A 17,142-nucleotide genomic window follows, 5' to 3' on the forward strand; every position below is an offset into this window, starting at 1 on the left:
TAGAAGCTTTGCAGTCCAGACCGGTCCTTACACAGGCCCCGGCCCCTGTTGGATCGTCACCTCCAGGCCCCTCTCGGTCCGAGCCGCAGCGCGCTCCCAGGTTGGGCCCTAGGTCCCACGCGGAGGACTCCTGCCAGGACCACAGTCCTAGACAGGCTAAGCGGGCTCGCTGGGAATCTTCCCCGACTTCTTCACGCTGCTCGGGTTCCCAGCTTGAGGACTCTCTGGAGGACGAGGCGGACATCGCAGCTCAGGGTTCTGACCCTGACGTCACCCTTAACCTTGATACACCTGAGGGGGACGCATTAGTGAATGATCTTATCTCGTCCATCAACCAGGTGTTGGATCTCTCTCCCCCGCCTCCTACTGTGGAGGAGTCGGCGTCTCAGCAGGAGAAACACCAGTTTCGGTTCCCCCAAACGTACACGCAGTGCGTTCTTCGATCACTCTAACTTCAGAGACGCTGTCCAGAAGCCCAGAGCGGTTCCGGACAAGCGCTTTACTAAGCGCCTCACTGACACGCGTTACCCCTTCCCCGCTGAAGTCGTTAAGGGGTGGGCTCAATGTCCCAAGGTGGATCCTCCAGTCTCTAGATTGGCGGCTAGATCTGTGGTATCGGTGGCAGATGGCTCATCGCTAAAGGATGCCACTGACAGGCAGATAGAGCTCCTGGTGAAGTCCATCTTTGAGGCCACGGGCGCGTCTTTTGCCCCGGCCTTTGCAGCCGTGTGGGCACTCCAAGCTATCTCGGCTTGTCTGACTGAGATTAATGCTGTCACACGTAATTCTGCTCCGAAAGTTGCGTCTTTGACTTCTCAAGCGTCAGCTTTTTCTTCCTACGCCATGAACGCAGTCCTAGACTCGGCTAGCTGTACAGCTGTGGCATCCGCTAACTCTGTGGCAGTCCGCAGGGCCATGTGGCTGCGCGAATGGAAGGCAGACTCGGCCTCCAAGAGGTTCTTAACCGGTTTGCTGTTTTCTGGCGAACGCTTGTTTGGCGAACGATTGGATGAGATTATTAAGGAATCCAAGGGAAAGGACTCCTCATTACCCCAGTCCAGACCTAAGAGACCTCAACAACGGAAAATACAATCGAGGTTTCGGTCCTTTCGTCCCTCCGCCAAGCCCCAATCCTCTTCGTCCTGCAGGCAGGAGAAAGGCCAGAGGAACTCCTAGGCGTGGCGGTCCAATTCACGCCCCCAAAAGGCCGCAGGAGGCACTGCCTCCAAGGCGGCCTCCTCATGACTCTCGGCATCCCCTATCCGCATCCTCGGTCAGTGGCAGGCTCTCCCGCTTTGGCGACGCCTGGTGGCCACATGTTCAAGACCGATGGGTGAGAGACATTCTGTCTCACGGTTACAGGATAGAGTTCAGCTCCCGTCCTGCGGCTCGTTTCTTCAGAACCTCTCCGCCCCCCGCTCAGGCCGACGCACTTTTTCAGGCGGTGGACGCTCTGAAGACAGAAGGAGTTGTGACCCCCGTTCCCCTTCAGGAACGTGGTCGCGGCTTTTACTCCAACTTGTTCGTGGTGCCAAAAAAGGACGGATCATTCCGTCCCGTTCTGGACCTCAAACTGCTCAACAGACACGTGAGAACCAGAAGGTTACGGATGGAATCTCTCCGCTCGGTCATCGCCTCGATGTCACAAGGAGACTTTCTAGCATCGATCGACATCAAAGATGCTTATCTCCACGTGCCGATCTCACCCGAACATCAACGCTTCTTGCGTTTCGCCATCAGGGACGAACACCTTCAGTTCGTGGCATTGCCTTTCGGCCTGGCGACAGCCCCACGGGTTTTCACCAAAGTCATGGCATCCGTCGTGGCGGTCCTACACTCTCAGGGCCACTCGGTGATTCCCTACCTAGACGATCTCCTAGTCAGGGCTCCTTTTCGGGTGGCGTGTCAACACAGCCTGACAGTCGCTCTGACGACTCTCCAGCAGTTCGGGTGGATCATCAACTTCCCAAAATCCAAGTTGACACCGACCCAATCACTGACTTACCTCGGGATGGAGTTTCATACACAGTCAGCGGTAGTCAAGCTACCGAGAGACAAACAGCTTTCTCTGCAGGCAGGGGTGCAATCACTTCTTCGGAGTCAGTCACACCCCTTAAGGCGCCTCATGCACTTCCTGGGGAAGATGGTGGCAGCGATGGAGGCAGTGCCGTTCGCGCAATTCCATCTACGGCAGCTCCAATGGGACATTCTCCGCAAATGGGACAGGAGGTCGGCTTCCCTCGACAGGAACGTCTCTCTTTCCCTTGCAACCAAGACGTCACTTCAGTGGTGGCTCCTTCCCAACTCTCTATCGCAGGGAAAATTCTTCCTACCCCCAACCTGGGCTGTGGTCACCACGGACGCGAGCCTGTCAGGGTGGGGAGCGGTTTTTCTCCACCACAGGGCTCAGGGAACCTGGACTCCGATAGAGTCTTCCCTTCAGATCAATGTTCTGGAAATAAGGGCAGTGTATCTAGCCCTATTGGCTTTTCAGCGGTGGCTGGAGGGCAGGCAGATCCGTATCCAGTCGGACAACGCCACTGCCGTCGCATACATCAACCACCAAGGCGGCACTCGCAGTCGTCAAGCCTTCCAGGAAGTCCGGCGGATTCTGCAGTGGGTGGAAGCCACAGCCTCCACCATCTCCGCAGTTCACATCCCGGGCGTAGAAAACTGGGAAGCAGATTTTCTCAGTCGTCAGGGCATGGATGCGGGGGAATGGTCTCTGCACCCATAAGTGTTTCGAGAGATCTGTCGCCGCTGGGGAACGCCGGACGTCGATCTCATGGCGTCACGGCACAACAACAAAGTCCCGGCATTCATGGCACGGTTTCAGGATCACAGAGCTCTGGCGGCGGACGCGTTAGTTCAGGACTGGTCGCAGTTTCCGACTGCCTTATGTGTTTCCTCCTCTGGCGATGCTGCCCAGAGTGTTACGCAAGATCAGGTCTGACTGCCGTCGCGCCATTCTCATCGCTCCAGACTGGCCGAGGCGGTCGTGGTACCCGGATCTGTGGCATCTCACGGTGGGTCAGCCGTGGGCACTTCCAGACCGCCCAGACTTGCTGTCACAAGGGCCATTTTTCCATCTGAATTCTGTGGCCCTCAACCTGACTGTGTGGCCATTGAGTCCTGGCTCCTAGCGTCTTCAGGGTTATCTCAGGATGTCATTGCCACCATGAGACAAGCCAGGAAGCCAACGTCCGCCAAGATCTATTACAGGTCTTGGCAAATCTTCTTATCCTGGTGCTCTGATAACGGTTTCTCTCCATGGCCGTTTGCCTTACCCACTTTTCTTTCATTCCTCCAATCCGGAATGGACAAGGGTTTGTCACTCGGCTTTCTCAAGGGCCAAGTATCGGCGCTCTCCGTATTTTTTCAAAAGCGCCTAGCCAGGCTTCCGCAGGTCCGCACGTTCCTGCAGGGAGTTTGCCACATAGTCCCACCTTACAAGCGTCCGCTGGAACCCTGGGATCTTAACAGGGTGCTAACGGCTCTTCAGAAACCACCTTTCGAGCCGCTGCGGGATGTCTCTTTATCATGTCTTTCGCAAAAGGTGGCCTTTCTAGTGGCAATTACATCACTCCGGAGAGTGTCTGAGCTTGCAGCGCTGTCATGCAAAGCCCCCTTCCTGGTGTTTCACCAGGATAAGGTGGTTCTGCGTCCGGTTCCGGAATTTCTCCCTAAGGTGGTATCTACTTTTCATCTCAATCAGGATATCTCCTTACCTTCATTTTGCCCTAATCCAATTCACCAATGTGAAAAGGATTTGCACTCTTTGGATCTGGTGAGAGCACTACGCCCCTGCGTCGTTCAGATGCGCTCTTTGTCCTTGTCGCTGGCCAGCGTAAGGGTTCGCAGGCTTCCAAGTCAACCTTGGCTCGGTGGATCAAGGAACCGATTCTTGAAGCCTACCGTTCTTCGGGGCTTCCGCTCCCTTCAGGGCTGAAAGCCCATTCTACCAGAGCCGTGGGTGCGTCCTGGGCATTGCGGCACAGGGCTACGGCTCAGCAGGTGTGTCAGGCAGCGACGTGGTCTAGTCTGCACACTTTCACGAAGCACTATCAAGTGCATACCTATGCTTCGGCAGACGCCAGTCTAGGTAGGCGAGTCCTTCAGGCGGCGGTTGCCCACCTGTAAGAGGAGGGCCGTTCGGCTCTTTTTATTGAGGTATTCTTTTACCCACCCAGGGACTGCTTTTGGACGTCCCGATTGTCTGGGTCTCCCAATGGAGCGACAAAGAAGAAGGGAATTTTGTTTACTTACCGTAAATTCCTTTTCTTCTAGCTCCTATTGGGAGACCCAGCACCCGCCCCTGTTCCCTTCGGGCTGTTGTTCTTTGTGTACACATGTTGTTCATGTTGAATTGTTCTTTTGGTTCATGGTTCAGTTCTCCGAACATCCTTCGGATTGAATTTACCCTAGACCAATTTATAAGTTTTCTCCTTCCTGCTTTTGCACCAAAACTGAGGAGCCCGTGATCCACGGGAGGGTGTATAGGCAGAGGGGAGGGGTTACACTTTTTAAAGTGTAATACTTTGTGTGGCCTTCGGAGGCAGAAGCTATACACCCGATTGTCTGGGTCTCCCAATAGGAGCTAGAAGAAAAGGAATTTATGGTAAGGAAACAAAATTCCCTTCTTTTCAACCTGTCATCATATGGGAGGCCTTCCATTCCTTGTAATAGTTTAGTTGCCCGCCTTTGAACTGACTCTAACTTCTGAATGTCCTTTTTAAAATGTGGAGCCCAAAACTGGATCCTGTATTCCAGATGTGGCCTTACAAGTGATTTATAGAGGGGTAACAATACGTTGGGATCACGGGATCTAATCTCTCTTTTTATACACCCGAAAATCTTGTTTGCTTTAGCAGCTGCTGCTTGACATTGAGTGCTGCTGCTCAGCTTATTTGTAATGAGAATACCCAAGTCCTCAAGTCCTTCTCCTGTTCTGTAGTCCCGAGTTTACTTCCATTTAATGTATACGCAGCTATAGGATTACTCCGTCCTAGGTGCATTACTTTACATTTATCAACATTAAATCTCATTTGCCAAGTATCTGCCCATTCTGACATCTTATCCAGATCTTTTGTAATATTGTACTATCCAGGTCAGTTTTTAATATCCTACATAGTTTGGTGTCATCGGCAAAGACTGACACTGTACTATCAATCCCATCCACAAGGTCATTAATAAAGAGAGTAAAAAGAATCGGTCCAAGCACAGATCCCTGCGGCACCCCACTGCTGACTATAGCCCATTTAGAGAATGTACCATTTATGACTACGCTTTGTTTCCTATCTTTTAGCCAATTCCTTACCCAGTTGCATATTGTGTCCCCTAGTCTTTGCTTCTGGAGCTTTAGTATAAGGCTATTATGTGGTACAGTATCAAATGCCTTTGCAAAGTCCAAATAAATCACATCAGCTGCATTACCAACTTACCCCCTCATAGAACCCCAACAGGTTGGTTAGACACGACTTATCTTTCATGAATCCATGCTGTTTGTCAGTTATCATATTATTTTCTGCAATATTTCCCCTTTGTATTGTTCTTCAAGAAACCTTGTAGTGTAGCACTGTGTGCAGATACCACTCCTTGTGATTAAAGAAGTTCACTGATTGAGATGTATTTTGTTTGCAGCCCTTTACAACATTGGGGATTTGGTCCACGCAGCAAGAGGAAAATGGGGCATCAAGGCCAACTGTCCATGTATCATTAGAAACAATAAGACTGTATTAAGACCAGCAGTCACAAACGGCATGTCCCAGGTACTCCTTGTGTTCCCCAGTGTTATATTGTGTGCATTTCCAATGTACTAATGTGGATTATTTTTTCTTTTCTGTAGCTATAAAGCATTGAGTGCCACGTGTTTAGCACTAGACATAGTAGGTGGTCGACAGTATTCGCTATTGTCTGGCGTGCATTTCAAGTCAGATAATAGAATGCATTGAAATGGGATAAAGAGAATCTGTCATCACAATAGAACATGTGAAAGTCAAGATATGGCCTAATGGGGCAGTTCTACTGGTTGAATAGATGCCTATAGTGCAGAAATCCACAGCCTGGTTCATTTTAATTAATTTATAGAAGTTTTGGTGCAAGATCTTTTTGTGCATTGGGGCAGAACTGTGGGTAGGGTCTTTGGCGTTGCTGCGACCACTCTGCACTTGTACGAGTTTTTTTTTTTTTATTTATTTTTTTTAATTTCATGCTAGCACTGCCCATAGTAAAGGCGGCGCTTATGTACATTCATCTCCTGGGGGTCTTCATCAATATGGTGGCACATGTGCAGATTCAGACTTTGGTTTAATGACAAGCAGAGATCTCAATCTGCGCATGTGACACCCCCAGCTTTATTTTGCTGAAGACCGCCTGATGTCAGATTGCACATATGTCGCCATTTAGCTGAAGACCCCCGGGAGATGAAAGGGTGGCACTTGCGCATATTCTGCGTTCGGTGCTTGCGTGAAATTTAAAAAAGAGGCTCTTACAAATGTGGAGCTGAAGACCCTAGCCACAGTCTAGCCCCACAGTCTTACCCTGAGGCACAAAAAGGATTTTTCAGCAAAACGTCTATAATGAATTGAACCAGGCTGCGGATTACTGCACTACAGGTATCTATTAAATCAGTATAACAGCCCCGTTATGGCTATACTCCAGTTGTTTTTTTTATTGTACTCCTGGAGTGGTGCTTTAAATTTAATTCTCTTGCCCCCTGTATTGTACTTACCTTCCAACGGCTTCATCTTTTTTACAGCATCACTCCTGTCAGTCTCTGTAGATTAGTAACCTGCCAACAGCTCGCTCTGGTTCTCATAGACTTGCAGTGAGACCTAGTGATGTAGCTTCTGACTTCCAGCCAATCAGAAGCTATGGGCACAAGATAACGCTGCGAGGCCGGAGCGGTGCCAGTAAAAAATGAAGCTAGAAAAAGATGGAAGGCGAGTATTAAGGGTACTTTACACGCTGCGATATCGGTACCAATATCTCTAGCGAGCGTACCCGCCCCCGTCGGTTGTGCGACACGGGCAAATCGCTGCCTGTGGCGCACAACATCACTAACATCCGTCACACGAACTTACCTTCCTTGCGACATCGCTCTGGCCGGTGATCTGCCTCCTTTCTAAGGGGGCGGTTCGTGCGGCGTCACACGGCAGTCCAATAGCAGAGGAGGGGCGGAGATGAGCGGCCGGAACATGCTGCCCACCTTCTTCCTTCCTCATTGCCGGTGGACGCAGGTACGATGTTGTTCATTGTTCCTGTGGTGTCACACATAGCGATGTGTGTTGCCGCAGGAGCGACGAACAACATCGTACCTGCAGCAGCAACGATATTAAGGAAATGAACGACGTGTCAACGAGCAACGATTTTTCACGTTTTTGCGCTCGTTAATCGTCGCTCCTTGGTGTCACACGCTGCGATGTCGATAACGACACCGGATGTGTGTCACTAACAACGTGACCCCGACGATATATCGTTAGCGATGTCGCAGCGTGTAAATCCCCCTTTAGACAGGGGGCAGGAGACATGGATTTAAAATGCCACTAAAGTTCTGAAAACCCCCCCCGCTGGAGTGGTGTTTTACGTCGTCATGCAGGTTCCTTTTTAAGGGGCTTAACAAAGAATTAAAGGGAACCTGTCAGGTCCAAAATAGACCCAGGACCACGAGCAGTTCTGGGTGCATATTGCTAATCCCTGCCTAACTATCCCTGTATACACTAGCATAGATAAAGAGATCTATAGAAAAAGTATTTCTAAAGATCTTTTACCGTATGCTAATGAGCAAGGGGACTAGTCCCCTGGGCGTTAATTCTCTTGGCCAGTCGCCCCCCCTTAGCATATTAGTACGCCCCTGTGGGTGTGCTAACATGCTATAATGAATGTGCAGCGTCACAGGATGATCTTACTCACCTCTCTGCCGCCATCGCGTTTGACGGGGGATTTTGGCTCAGTGAGCATGACCCTGCAGTTTGGGTCAGGCGCACTACTTCAGTTTGAAGCCAGGACGTGTACACCTGGTTTCATAATGCACATGACCCAAACTCCGGGGTCATGTGTACTGAGCCGAAATCCCCCGTTGGACACGATGGCGGCGGAGAGGTGAGTGAGATCATCCTGTGATGCTGCGCATTCATTAGTATGTTAGCACTACCACAGGGACGTACTGACATGCTAATGGAGCCGACTAGCCAGGGGAACTAATGCCCAGCGGACTAGTCCCTGTGCTTATTAGCATATGATATAAGATCTTTAGAAATACTTTTTCTAAAGAGTTCTTTATCTATGCTAGTGTATACAGGGACGGTTAGGTAGGGAATAGCAATATGCACCCAGAACTGTTCGTAGTCCTGGGTACATATTGGACCTGACAGGTTCCCTTTAAGTTGTTTTAATCTCGTAATGTCCCGTGGATTTTTTTGTGTGCTTCCATTGATTCCTCACCCTCTTCCAAGAGGCATAACTTTTTCAGTTTTCCGTCGACGTTGTAGTATGATGGCTTGTTTTTTGCAGCAAGCCAAGTTGTAATTTTGAATGACATGATTCTTTTTATTTCTTCAAGGTTCCATCTGTAAATACTCCTGTCAACAATGGAGGAACACCATCATCATCCTCATCAATTACTACTGGACAAACAAATGAAAATAGCCTTAAAACAGAGGATGATATAAAACCAGACACTGCTGACAACATGGCGGAAGAAACCATTACTGAACAAAATAATCTGAACAACACGGAGAATAAAAGCAAGCAGCAGTCCCCAGAATCCACCCCCTCATCCGCATTGCACTGGCTGGCAGACCTTGCAGCACAAAAAGCAAAAGAAGAAACAAAAGGTAGTGCTCATTGTACAATTCAGTAGACTGTGTTATGTAGGATAGTGCAGCCCTACTTGTATGGTGACAAATCCGTCTTATAGTCAACTGTTCAACGCTAAATCGCTGCCTTCTAGGAAGAGAAGGAAAAAAGTTGTGGAAACATACAACTTACAGAAATAGAGAGAAATCTGGTACATTTTAGTTCGCTTAGCAAAGTTGATTATAATTGTAAGATCTGCCACTTATGCACTAATCACAAAATGTAAAGTAAAAAATCAAAAGAGACATCTAAATCAAATCAGTGTTTGGTGTGACCTCCTTCAACCTTCAAATCAGCATCAATTCTTCTAGGTACACTTGCACAAAGTCAGGGATTTTATGTAGGTGTATGAGTAACCACTTATACCAAACAGGTAATGGTGATCATCACTTCAATATGTAGGTTGAAACAGTCATTAACTGAAACAGAAACAGCTGTGCAGGAGGCTTAGAACTAGTTGGGCATTAGCCGGACTCTGCTACAAGGTGAAGTTGTAGAAAAAAGTTTAGTGTCACGGGTCATACACCATAGTAAAACTGAGCATATCAACAAGGTACAGGTAGTTATACTTCATCAGTAAGGTCTTTCTCAAAGGTATCAAAGCACACTGGAGTTTCAAGTTTTTTTGAAAAAGCACCAAGGAATGGGCAACGTTGAGGACCGGAGATGCAGTGGTCGGCCAAGGAAATTAAAGCACCACTCCGGAGGGTTTTTTTGTTGCACAGCTGGAGTGATGCCTTAAATCTAGGTCCTCTACACCCTGTATTATACTCCTCTTATGACAAATTCATCTTATTCCTCTGCTCCGGTCAATCTTCGGGGATTTGGGACCTGCCGGCGACTTCAGTCTTTCACGGAGTGAGCCGCAACTCACATCTTAATAAACGTCTTATGAGAACCTTGTTCTGGCTCTCTTAGAGATGTATTGGCAGCTTGTGACATAACATCTAAATTCTGGACAGTCACAAGATGGCGCGATGGGAACAGTGCAGCATCGATAAAAGGTAATGACGCCGTTGGGTGAGTATATAACAAGGGGCTTAGATTTAAAGTGCCACTTCAGTGCTGAAAAACAAAACGCTGTAGTGGTGCTTTATGTACAGCAGATAAGATCCATGCTTACTTCTCTTCAAAATCAGATGTTGTGCAGCAGTGCCATCAGCTCAGATCTAGCAGAAGCCAATGTGATGGTGCTACATCCATCTACTGTTAGTAGTATGGCCAGAAGTGGTCTTCATGGAAAAATTAGAGCTAAAAACCTAACCCAACATATCTGCAAAATGGAAGCAAAGTCAAGAGACTTAATTATGCAGGAACTTGGGTGCAGAAAAGTGTCAGCAGGTGCCCTGGACTGATGAGTCAAAATGGGAAATATTTGGCTGTAATAGAAGGCAGTTTTTCTTTGTCGCTCCATTGGGAGACACAGACAATTGGGGTGTATAGCTTCTGCCTCCGGAGGCCACACAAAGTATTACACTTAAAAGTGTAAACCCCTCTGCCTATACACCCCCCCGTGCATCACGGGCTCCTCAGTTTTTATGCTTTGTGTTGAAGGAGGCACACATGCACGCAAGCTCCACAATTTAGTCAGCAGCAGCTGCTGACTATATCGGATGGAAGAAAAGAGGGCCCATAACAGGGCCCCCGGCATGCTCCCTTCTCACCCCACTCTGGTCGGCGGTGCTGTTAAGGTTGAGGTACCCATTGCGGGTACAAAGGCTGGAGCCACATGCTGTTTTCCTTCCCCATCCCTTAGGGGCTCTGGGTGAAGTGGGATCCTAACCGGTCACCAGGCACTGGGACCGTGCTCCCTCCGCAGCCCCTGGGGACAGTCAGGGACAGGCCCTGCTCCTCTGAGGTACTCTGTGTCCCCTTGGGGACGGCGCATAGAGCGCCTGTGTAACGGACGCTGCAGCACCTGCCGGGTGTTTGGCGTCGCCGGGACTACCGCGCCGACCGCGCTTGTTTGCCGGCCGCGCTAATAAATTTAGTCCCCGGCTTTTGCGGCCTAGTACCGCAAACTCCCGCCCCCGAGCCTGCCAGTCAGGGGTGAGGGCGGGACGCTAGACTGCATGTCAGCGGTGAGGGCTGGAGCATACTGAGGTATCCTCCTCCCCCCTCACTGAGCACTGCGGGGCACCAGATTCCCGCACTTTCTGAGGCACGCCCACGGCTCCCTCCTCCTCTCAGAACGCTGGCAGCCATTCCTATCAGCACTTCTGACGCTGGAGAACTTCAGGGAGACAACACCGAGCTCCACAGCTCTGGGAGGCCCAGGCAGGGAATCTGGTGGTCACACAACCGCTGAGGGCGGTCGGTAAGCCGCACCTGTTACTAGGTGCTGGCCCCCCTGGGTGCCGAAGTGTATATTTATATGCTTATATTGTATACAATCAGGGATGCTTATCTCCACGTGCCGATTGCACCAGAGCATCAGCGCTTCCTGCGTTTCGCCATCGGGGACGAACATCTTCAGTTCGTGGCACTGCCTTTCGGCCTGGCGACAGCCCCACGGGTCTTCACCAAGGTCATGGCAACAGTGGTAGCAGTCCTACACTCTCAGGGACACTCGGTGATCCCTTACTTAGACGACCTTCTTGTCAAGGCCCCCTCTCGGGTGGCATGCCAACACAGCCTGAACATTGCTCTGGAGACTCTCCAGAGATTCGGGTGGATCATCAATTTCCCAAAGTCAAAATTGACACCGACCCAATCGGTGACATATCTCGGGATGGAGTTTCATACTCTCTCAGCGATAGTGAAACTTCCGCTGGACAAACAGCGTTCACTACGGACAGGGGTGCAATCTCTCCTTCGAGCCCAGTCGCACCCCTTGAGGCGCCTCATGCACTTCCTAGGGAAGATGGTGGCAGCAATGGAGGCAGTTCCATTTGCGCAGTTTCATCTGCGTCCACTTCAATGGGACATTCTCCGCAAATGGGACAGGAAGTCGACGTCCCTCGACAGGAACGTCTCCCTTTCTCGAGCGGCCAAGGCCTCCCTTCAGTGGTGGCTTCTTCCCACTTCTTTGTCGAAGGGGAAATCATTCCTGCCCCCATCCTGGGCTGTGGTCACGACGGACGCGAGTCTGTCAGGGTGGGGAGCGGTCTTCCTCCACCACAGGGCTCAGGGTACCTGGACTCAGCCAGAGTCCTCCCTTCAGATCAATGTTCTGGAGATAAGGGCAGTGTATCTAGCCCTAAAGGCGTTCCAGCCGTGGCTGGAAGGCAGGCAGATCCGAATTCAGTCGGACAACGCCACGGCGGTGGCATACATCAACCACCAAGGCGGCACACGCAGTCGGCAAGCCTTCCAGGAAGTTTGGCGGATTCTGCTGTGGGTGGAAGCCACAGCCTCCACCATCTCCGCAGTTCACATCCCGGGCGTAGAAAACTGGGAAGCAGACTTTCTCAGTCGCCAGGGCATGGACGCAGGGGAATGGTCTCTTCACCCGGACGTGTTTCAAGAGATCTGTTACCGCTGGGGGAAGCCGGACGTCGACCTAATGGCGTCCCGGCACAACAACAAGGTCCCGGCATTCATGGCACGGTCTCAAGATCACAGAGCTCTGGCGGCAGACGCATTAGTTCAGGATTGGTCGCAGTTTCGACTGCCTTATGTATTTCCTCCTCTGGCACTGCTGCCCAGAGTGTTACGCAAGATCAGGTCCGACTGCCGCCGCGCCATCCTCATCGCCCCAGACTGGCCGAGGAGGTCGTGGTACCCGGATCTGTGGCATCTCACGGTGGGTCAACCGTGGGCACTACCAGACCGACCAGACTTGCTGTCTCAAGGGTCATTTTTCCATCTGAATTCTGCGGCCCTCAACCTGACTGTGTGGCCATTGAGTCCTGGATCCTAGCGTCTTCAGGGTTATCTCAAGAGGTCATTGCCACTATGAGACAGGCCAGGAAACCAACGTCCGCCAAGATCTACCACAGGACGTGGAGGATCTTCTTATCCTGGTGCTCTGATCAGGGTTTTACTCCCTGGCCATTTGCCTTGCCCACTTTTCTGTCCTTCCTTCAATCCGGAATGGAAAAGGGTTTGTCTCTCGGCTCTCTTAAGGGACAAGTCTCGGCGCTCTCTGTGTTTTTTCAAAAGCTTCTAGCCAGGCTTCCGCAGGTACGCACGTTCCTGCAGGGGGTTTGCCACATAGTCCCTCCTTACAAGCGTCCGCTAGAACCCTGGGATCTGAACAGGGTGCTAACGGCTCTTCAGAAACCACCTTTCGAGCCAATGAGAGATATTTCTCTTTCTTTTTCGCTCCTAATTGGGAGACCCAGACAATTGGGTGTATAGCTACTGCCTCCGGAGGCCGCACAAAGTACTACACTTAAAAGTGTAAGGCCCCTCCCCTTCTGGCTATACACCCCCCCGTGGGAGCACGGGTCCCTCAGTTTTTGCTTTGTGCGAAGGAGGTCAGACACGCACGCATAGCTCCACTATTTAGTCAGCAGCAGCTGCTGACTATGTCGGATGGAAGAAAAGAGGGCCCATACAGGGCCCCCAGCATGCTCCCTTCTCACCCCACTTTCTGTCGGTGGTGCTTGTTAAGGTTGAGGTTCCCATTGCGGGTACGGAGGCTGGAGCCCACATGCTGATTCCTTCCCCATCCCCATTAGGGCTCTGGGCGAAGTGGGATTTTACCGGTCTCCAGGCACTGAGACCGTGCTCCATCCACAGCCCCTGGAGAAGCCGCTGGATATGGAGCTGAGTATCGTCAGGGACATGGCCCTGCTCCGTCAAGGTACTCTGTGTCCCCGTGCATACGCGCGCACACCGCAGCATTGCTGGGTGTGTTAGTGCGCCGGGGACAACAGCGCTGCTGCGCTTGTGCCATTTCCTCACTTCAGCTTAGCTGAGTGGGTAGACTCAGGGAGAACGGTCGCGCCGGCCGCTGGGACTGCGACGCGGCTGGGACTTGTGGTGCGCCGGGGACTTCCGCGCTGGCCGTGCATATATCACGGCCGCGCTTATTACTACAGTCCCCGGCTTTTGCGGCCTAGTTCGTTCGTTCCCGCCTCCGCACCTGCCAGTCAGGAGGAGGGCGGGACGCTGTACAGAGCATCAGCGCTGAGGGCTGGAGTCTTTTTTACATACTCCAGCTCTCACACCAGGCACAGTATGACGCAGTTTCCCGCACTTTGTTTGTGGCACGCCCACGGTCCGCCCCTCTTCACAGAACGCCGGCAGCCATTCCTGCCTGCACGCTGAGCTGCAGAGGGGAGACGGGGAGACCCAGACACGGGATTCTACGGCCTCATACCCGCTGTTCAGCGGGCGGTAAGCAGCCCTCAAGGGCTCACCCCCACTTGTGCCGTTTGTATACTGAGTATTTTGTGTTTGCAAATACTTTGTACTGTACGGTCGCTGGTGATTCTCGGCTATATACCCTCCTAGATTACAAGGAGGCAACAGCATGTCGTCCGCAAAACGCAAGGGTGCCAAGGCACAGACATTATATGCTGCCTGTACCGCATGTGGGGCTGCTCTACCGGCAGGTTCCACTGACCCCCATTGTGTGCAGTGCTCGGCCCCTGTGCAACTTGCACAGCCGGGGCCTCTGCTGGACGTGACCCAGAGTGTACCACCTGTGAATGCTGTCCAGGTGACAGGAACGGAGTTTGCAGCTTTTGCTGACAGATTGTCTATGACCATGTCAAAGATTCTTGAAACATTGCAGTCTAGACCAGTATCTCAGACCATGGACACTGTGGCATCATTGCTCCCTGGTCCCCCTCAGCTGGAACACTTCCAAGCTCCGGGGGTGTCACATGCACCCCAGTGTGACGATTCTGACTCAGACAACAGTCCCAGACAACCTAAGCGGGCTCGTTATGAGGGGCCCTCAACTTCGTCTCACTGGTCAGGATCCCAGCGGGACGAATCTATGGGTGATGAGGCGGATGTAACTGATCAAGATTCTGATCCTGGGACCGCTCTCAATCTGGATACACCGGATGGTGACGCCATAGTGAATGATCTTATAGCGTCCATCAATAGGATGTTAGATATTTCCCCGCCAGCTCTTCCTGCGGAGGAGGCAGCTTCACAGCAGGAGAAATTCCATTTCAGATATCCCAAGCGTAAATTAAGCACTTTTCTGGACCACTCTGACTTTAGAGATGCAATCCAGAAACACCACGCTTATCCTGAGAAGCGGTTTTCTAAACGGCTTAAAGATACACGCTATCCTTTTCCCCCTGACGTGGTCAAGGGTTGGACCCAGTGTCCCAAGGTGGACCCTCCAATCTCCAGGCTTGCAGCTAGATCTTTAGTTGCAGTAGAAGATGGAGCGGCACTTAAAGATGCCACTGACAGGCAGATGGAGCTCTGGCTGAAATCCATCTATGAAGCTATTGGAGCGTCGTTGGCGCCAGCTTTTGCAGCCGTATGGGCACTCCAAGTCATTTCAGCTGGGCTTATACAAGTCGACTCGGTCACACGTACATCTGCCCCGCAGGTGGCACCATTGACCTCTCAAATGTCTGCATTCGCGTCTTACGCGATTAATGCTGTCCTGGACTCTACGAGCCGTACGGCGGTGGCGTCAGCCAACTCCGTGGTTTTGCGCAGAGCCCTGTGGTTGAGAGAATGGAAGGCAGATTCTGCTTCCAAGAAGTGCTTAACCAGTTTGCCTTTTTCTCGCGACCGATTGTTTGGGGAGCGTTTGGATGAAATCATTAAACACTCCAAGGGTAAGGACTCATCCTTACCTCAACACAGACAAAACAAGCCCCAACAAAGGAGGGGTCAGTCTGGTTTTCGGTCCTTTCGAGGCTCAGGCAGGTCCCAATTCTCCTCGTCCAAAAGGACTCAAAAGGATCAGAGAGGCTCAGATTCTTGGCGGACTCAGTCACGCCCAAAAAAGACAGCAGGAAGAACCGTTACCAAGACGGCTTCCTCATGACTCCTCTCTCCGCATCCTCGGTCGGTGGCAGGCTCTCCCGCTTTGGCGACATTTGGCTGTCACAGGTCAAAGACCGTTGGGTGAAGGACATTCTGTCTCACGGGTACAGGATAGAGTTCAGCTCTCGTCCTCCAACTCGTTTCTTCAGAACTTCCCCACCGCCCGACCGAGCCGATGCTCTGCTGCAGGCGGTGGCCGCTCTAAAGGCGGAAGGAGTGGTGACTTCCGTTCCTCTTCAGGAACAAGGTCACGGTTTTTACTCCAATCTGTTTGTGGTGCCAAAGAAGGACGGGTCCTTTCGGCCCGTCCTGGATCTAAAGTTGCTCAACAAACACGTAAAAACCAGGAGGTTCCGGATGGAATCTCTACGCTCCGTCATAGCCTCAATGTCTCAAGGAGATTTCTTAGCATCAATAGACATCAAAGATGCTTATCTTCACGTGCCGATTGCGCCAGAGCATCAGCGTTTTCTACGCTTCGTTATAGAAAGCGAACACCTGCAGTTCGTAGCGTTACCTTTCGGGCTGGCAACAGCCCCTCGGGTCTTCACCAAGGTCATGGCAGCAGTAGTAGCTGTCCTGCACTCGCAGGGTCACTCCGTGATCCCGTATTTGGACGATCTACTTATAAAGGCACCCTCTCAAGAGGCATGCCAACACAGTCTGGACGTGGCACTGAAGACTCTCCAGAGTTTCGGGTGGATTATCAACTTTTCAAAGTCAAATCTAACCCCGACCCAATCACTAACATATCTTGGCATGGAGTTTCATACTCTCTCAGCGATAGTGAAGCTTCCACTGGACAAGCAGTGCTCTCTGCAGACAGGGGTGCAATCTCTCCTGCAGAACCAGTCCCACTCCTTGAGGCGCCTCATGCATTTCCTAGGGAAGATGGTGGCAGCAATGGAAGCAGTCCCTTTCGCGCAGTTTCATCTGCGCCCTCTGCAATGGGACATTCTCCGCCAATGGGACGGGAAGTCGACGTCCCTCGACAGGGATGTCTCCCTCTCTCAGGCAGCCAAGGACTCTCTCCGATGGTGGCTTCTTCCAACCTCATTGTCAAAAGGAAAGTCGTTCCTACCCCCATCCTGGGCGGTGGTCACGACAGATGCGAGCCTATCAGGGTGGGGAGCAGTGTTTCTTCACCACAGGGCTCAGGGTACGTGGACTCAGAGAGAGTCCACCCTTCAGATCAATGTTCTGGAAATCAGAGCAGTCTATCTTGCTCTGCGAGCCTTCCAACAGTGGCTGGAGGGCAAGCAGATCCGGATTCAGTCGGACAATTCCACAGCGGTGGCGTACATCAACCACCAAGGGGGAACACGCAGTCGGCAAGCCTTTCAAGAAGTCCGGCGGATTCTGACGTGGGTGGAA

At 51.5% G+C, this 17,142-nt stretch overlaps 1 protein-coding gene across 1 annotated transcript in view; it reads left to right on the forward strand.

Moving 5' to 3' along the window:
- The window catches only part of KDM3B (lysine demethylase 3B), a 158,605-nt gene that overhangs the window by 98,633 nt on the left and 42,830 nt on the right, over positions 1-17,142 (forward strand). The window contains exons 13-14 of the mRNA XM_075344677.1: positions 5,641-5,768; positions 8,561-8,834. Of these exons, the coding sequence (XP_075200792.1) occupies positions 5,641-5,768; positions 8,561-8,834 (402 nt within the window). The remainder of the gene's footprint in view (positions 1-5,640; positions 5,769-8,560; positions 8,835-17,142) is intronic.

Source organism: Anomaloglossus baeobatrachus, chromosome 4 (assembly GCF_048569485.1).
Source record: "Anomaloglossus baeobatrachus isolate aAnoBae1 chromosome 4, aAnoBae1.hap1, whole genome shotgun sequence".
Taxonomy (NCBI): Eukaryota; Metazoa; Chordata; class Amphibia; order Anura; family Aromobatidae; genus Anomaloglossus; species Anomaloglossus baeobatrachus.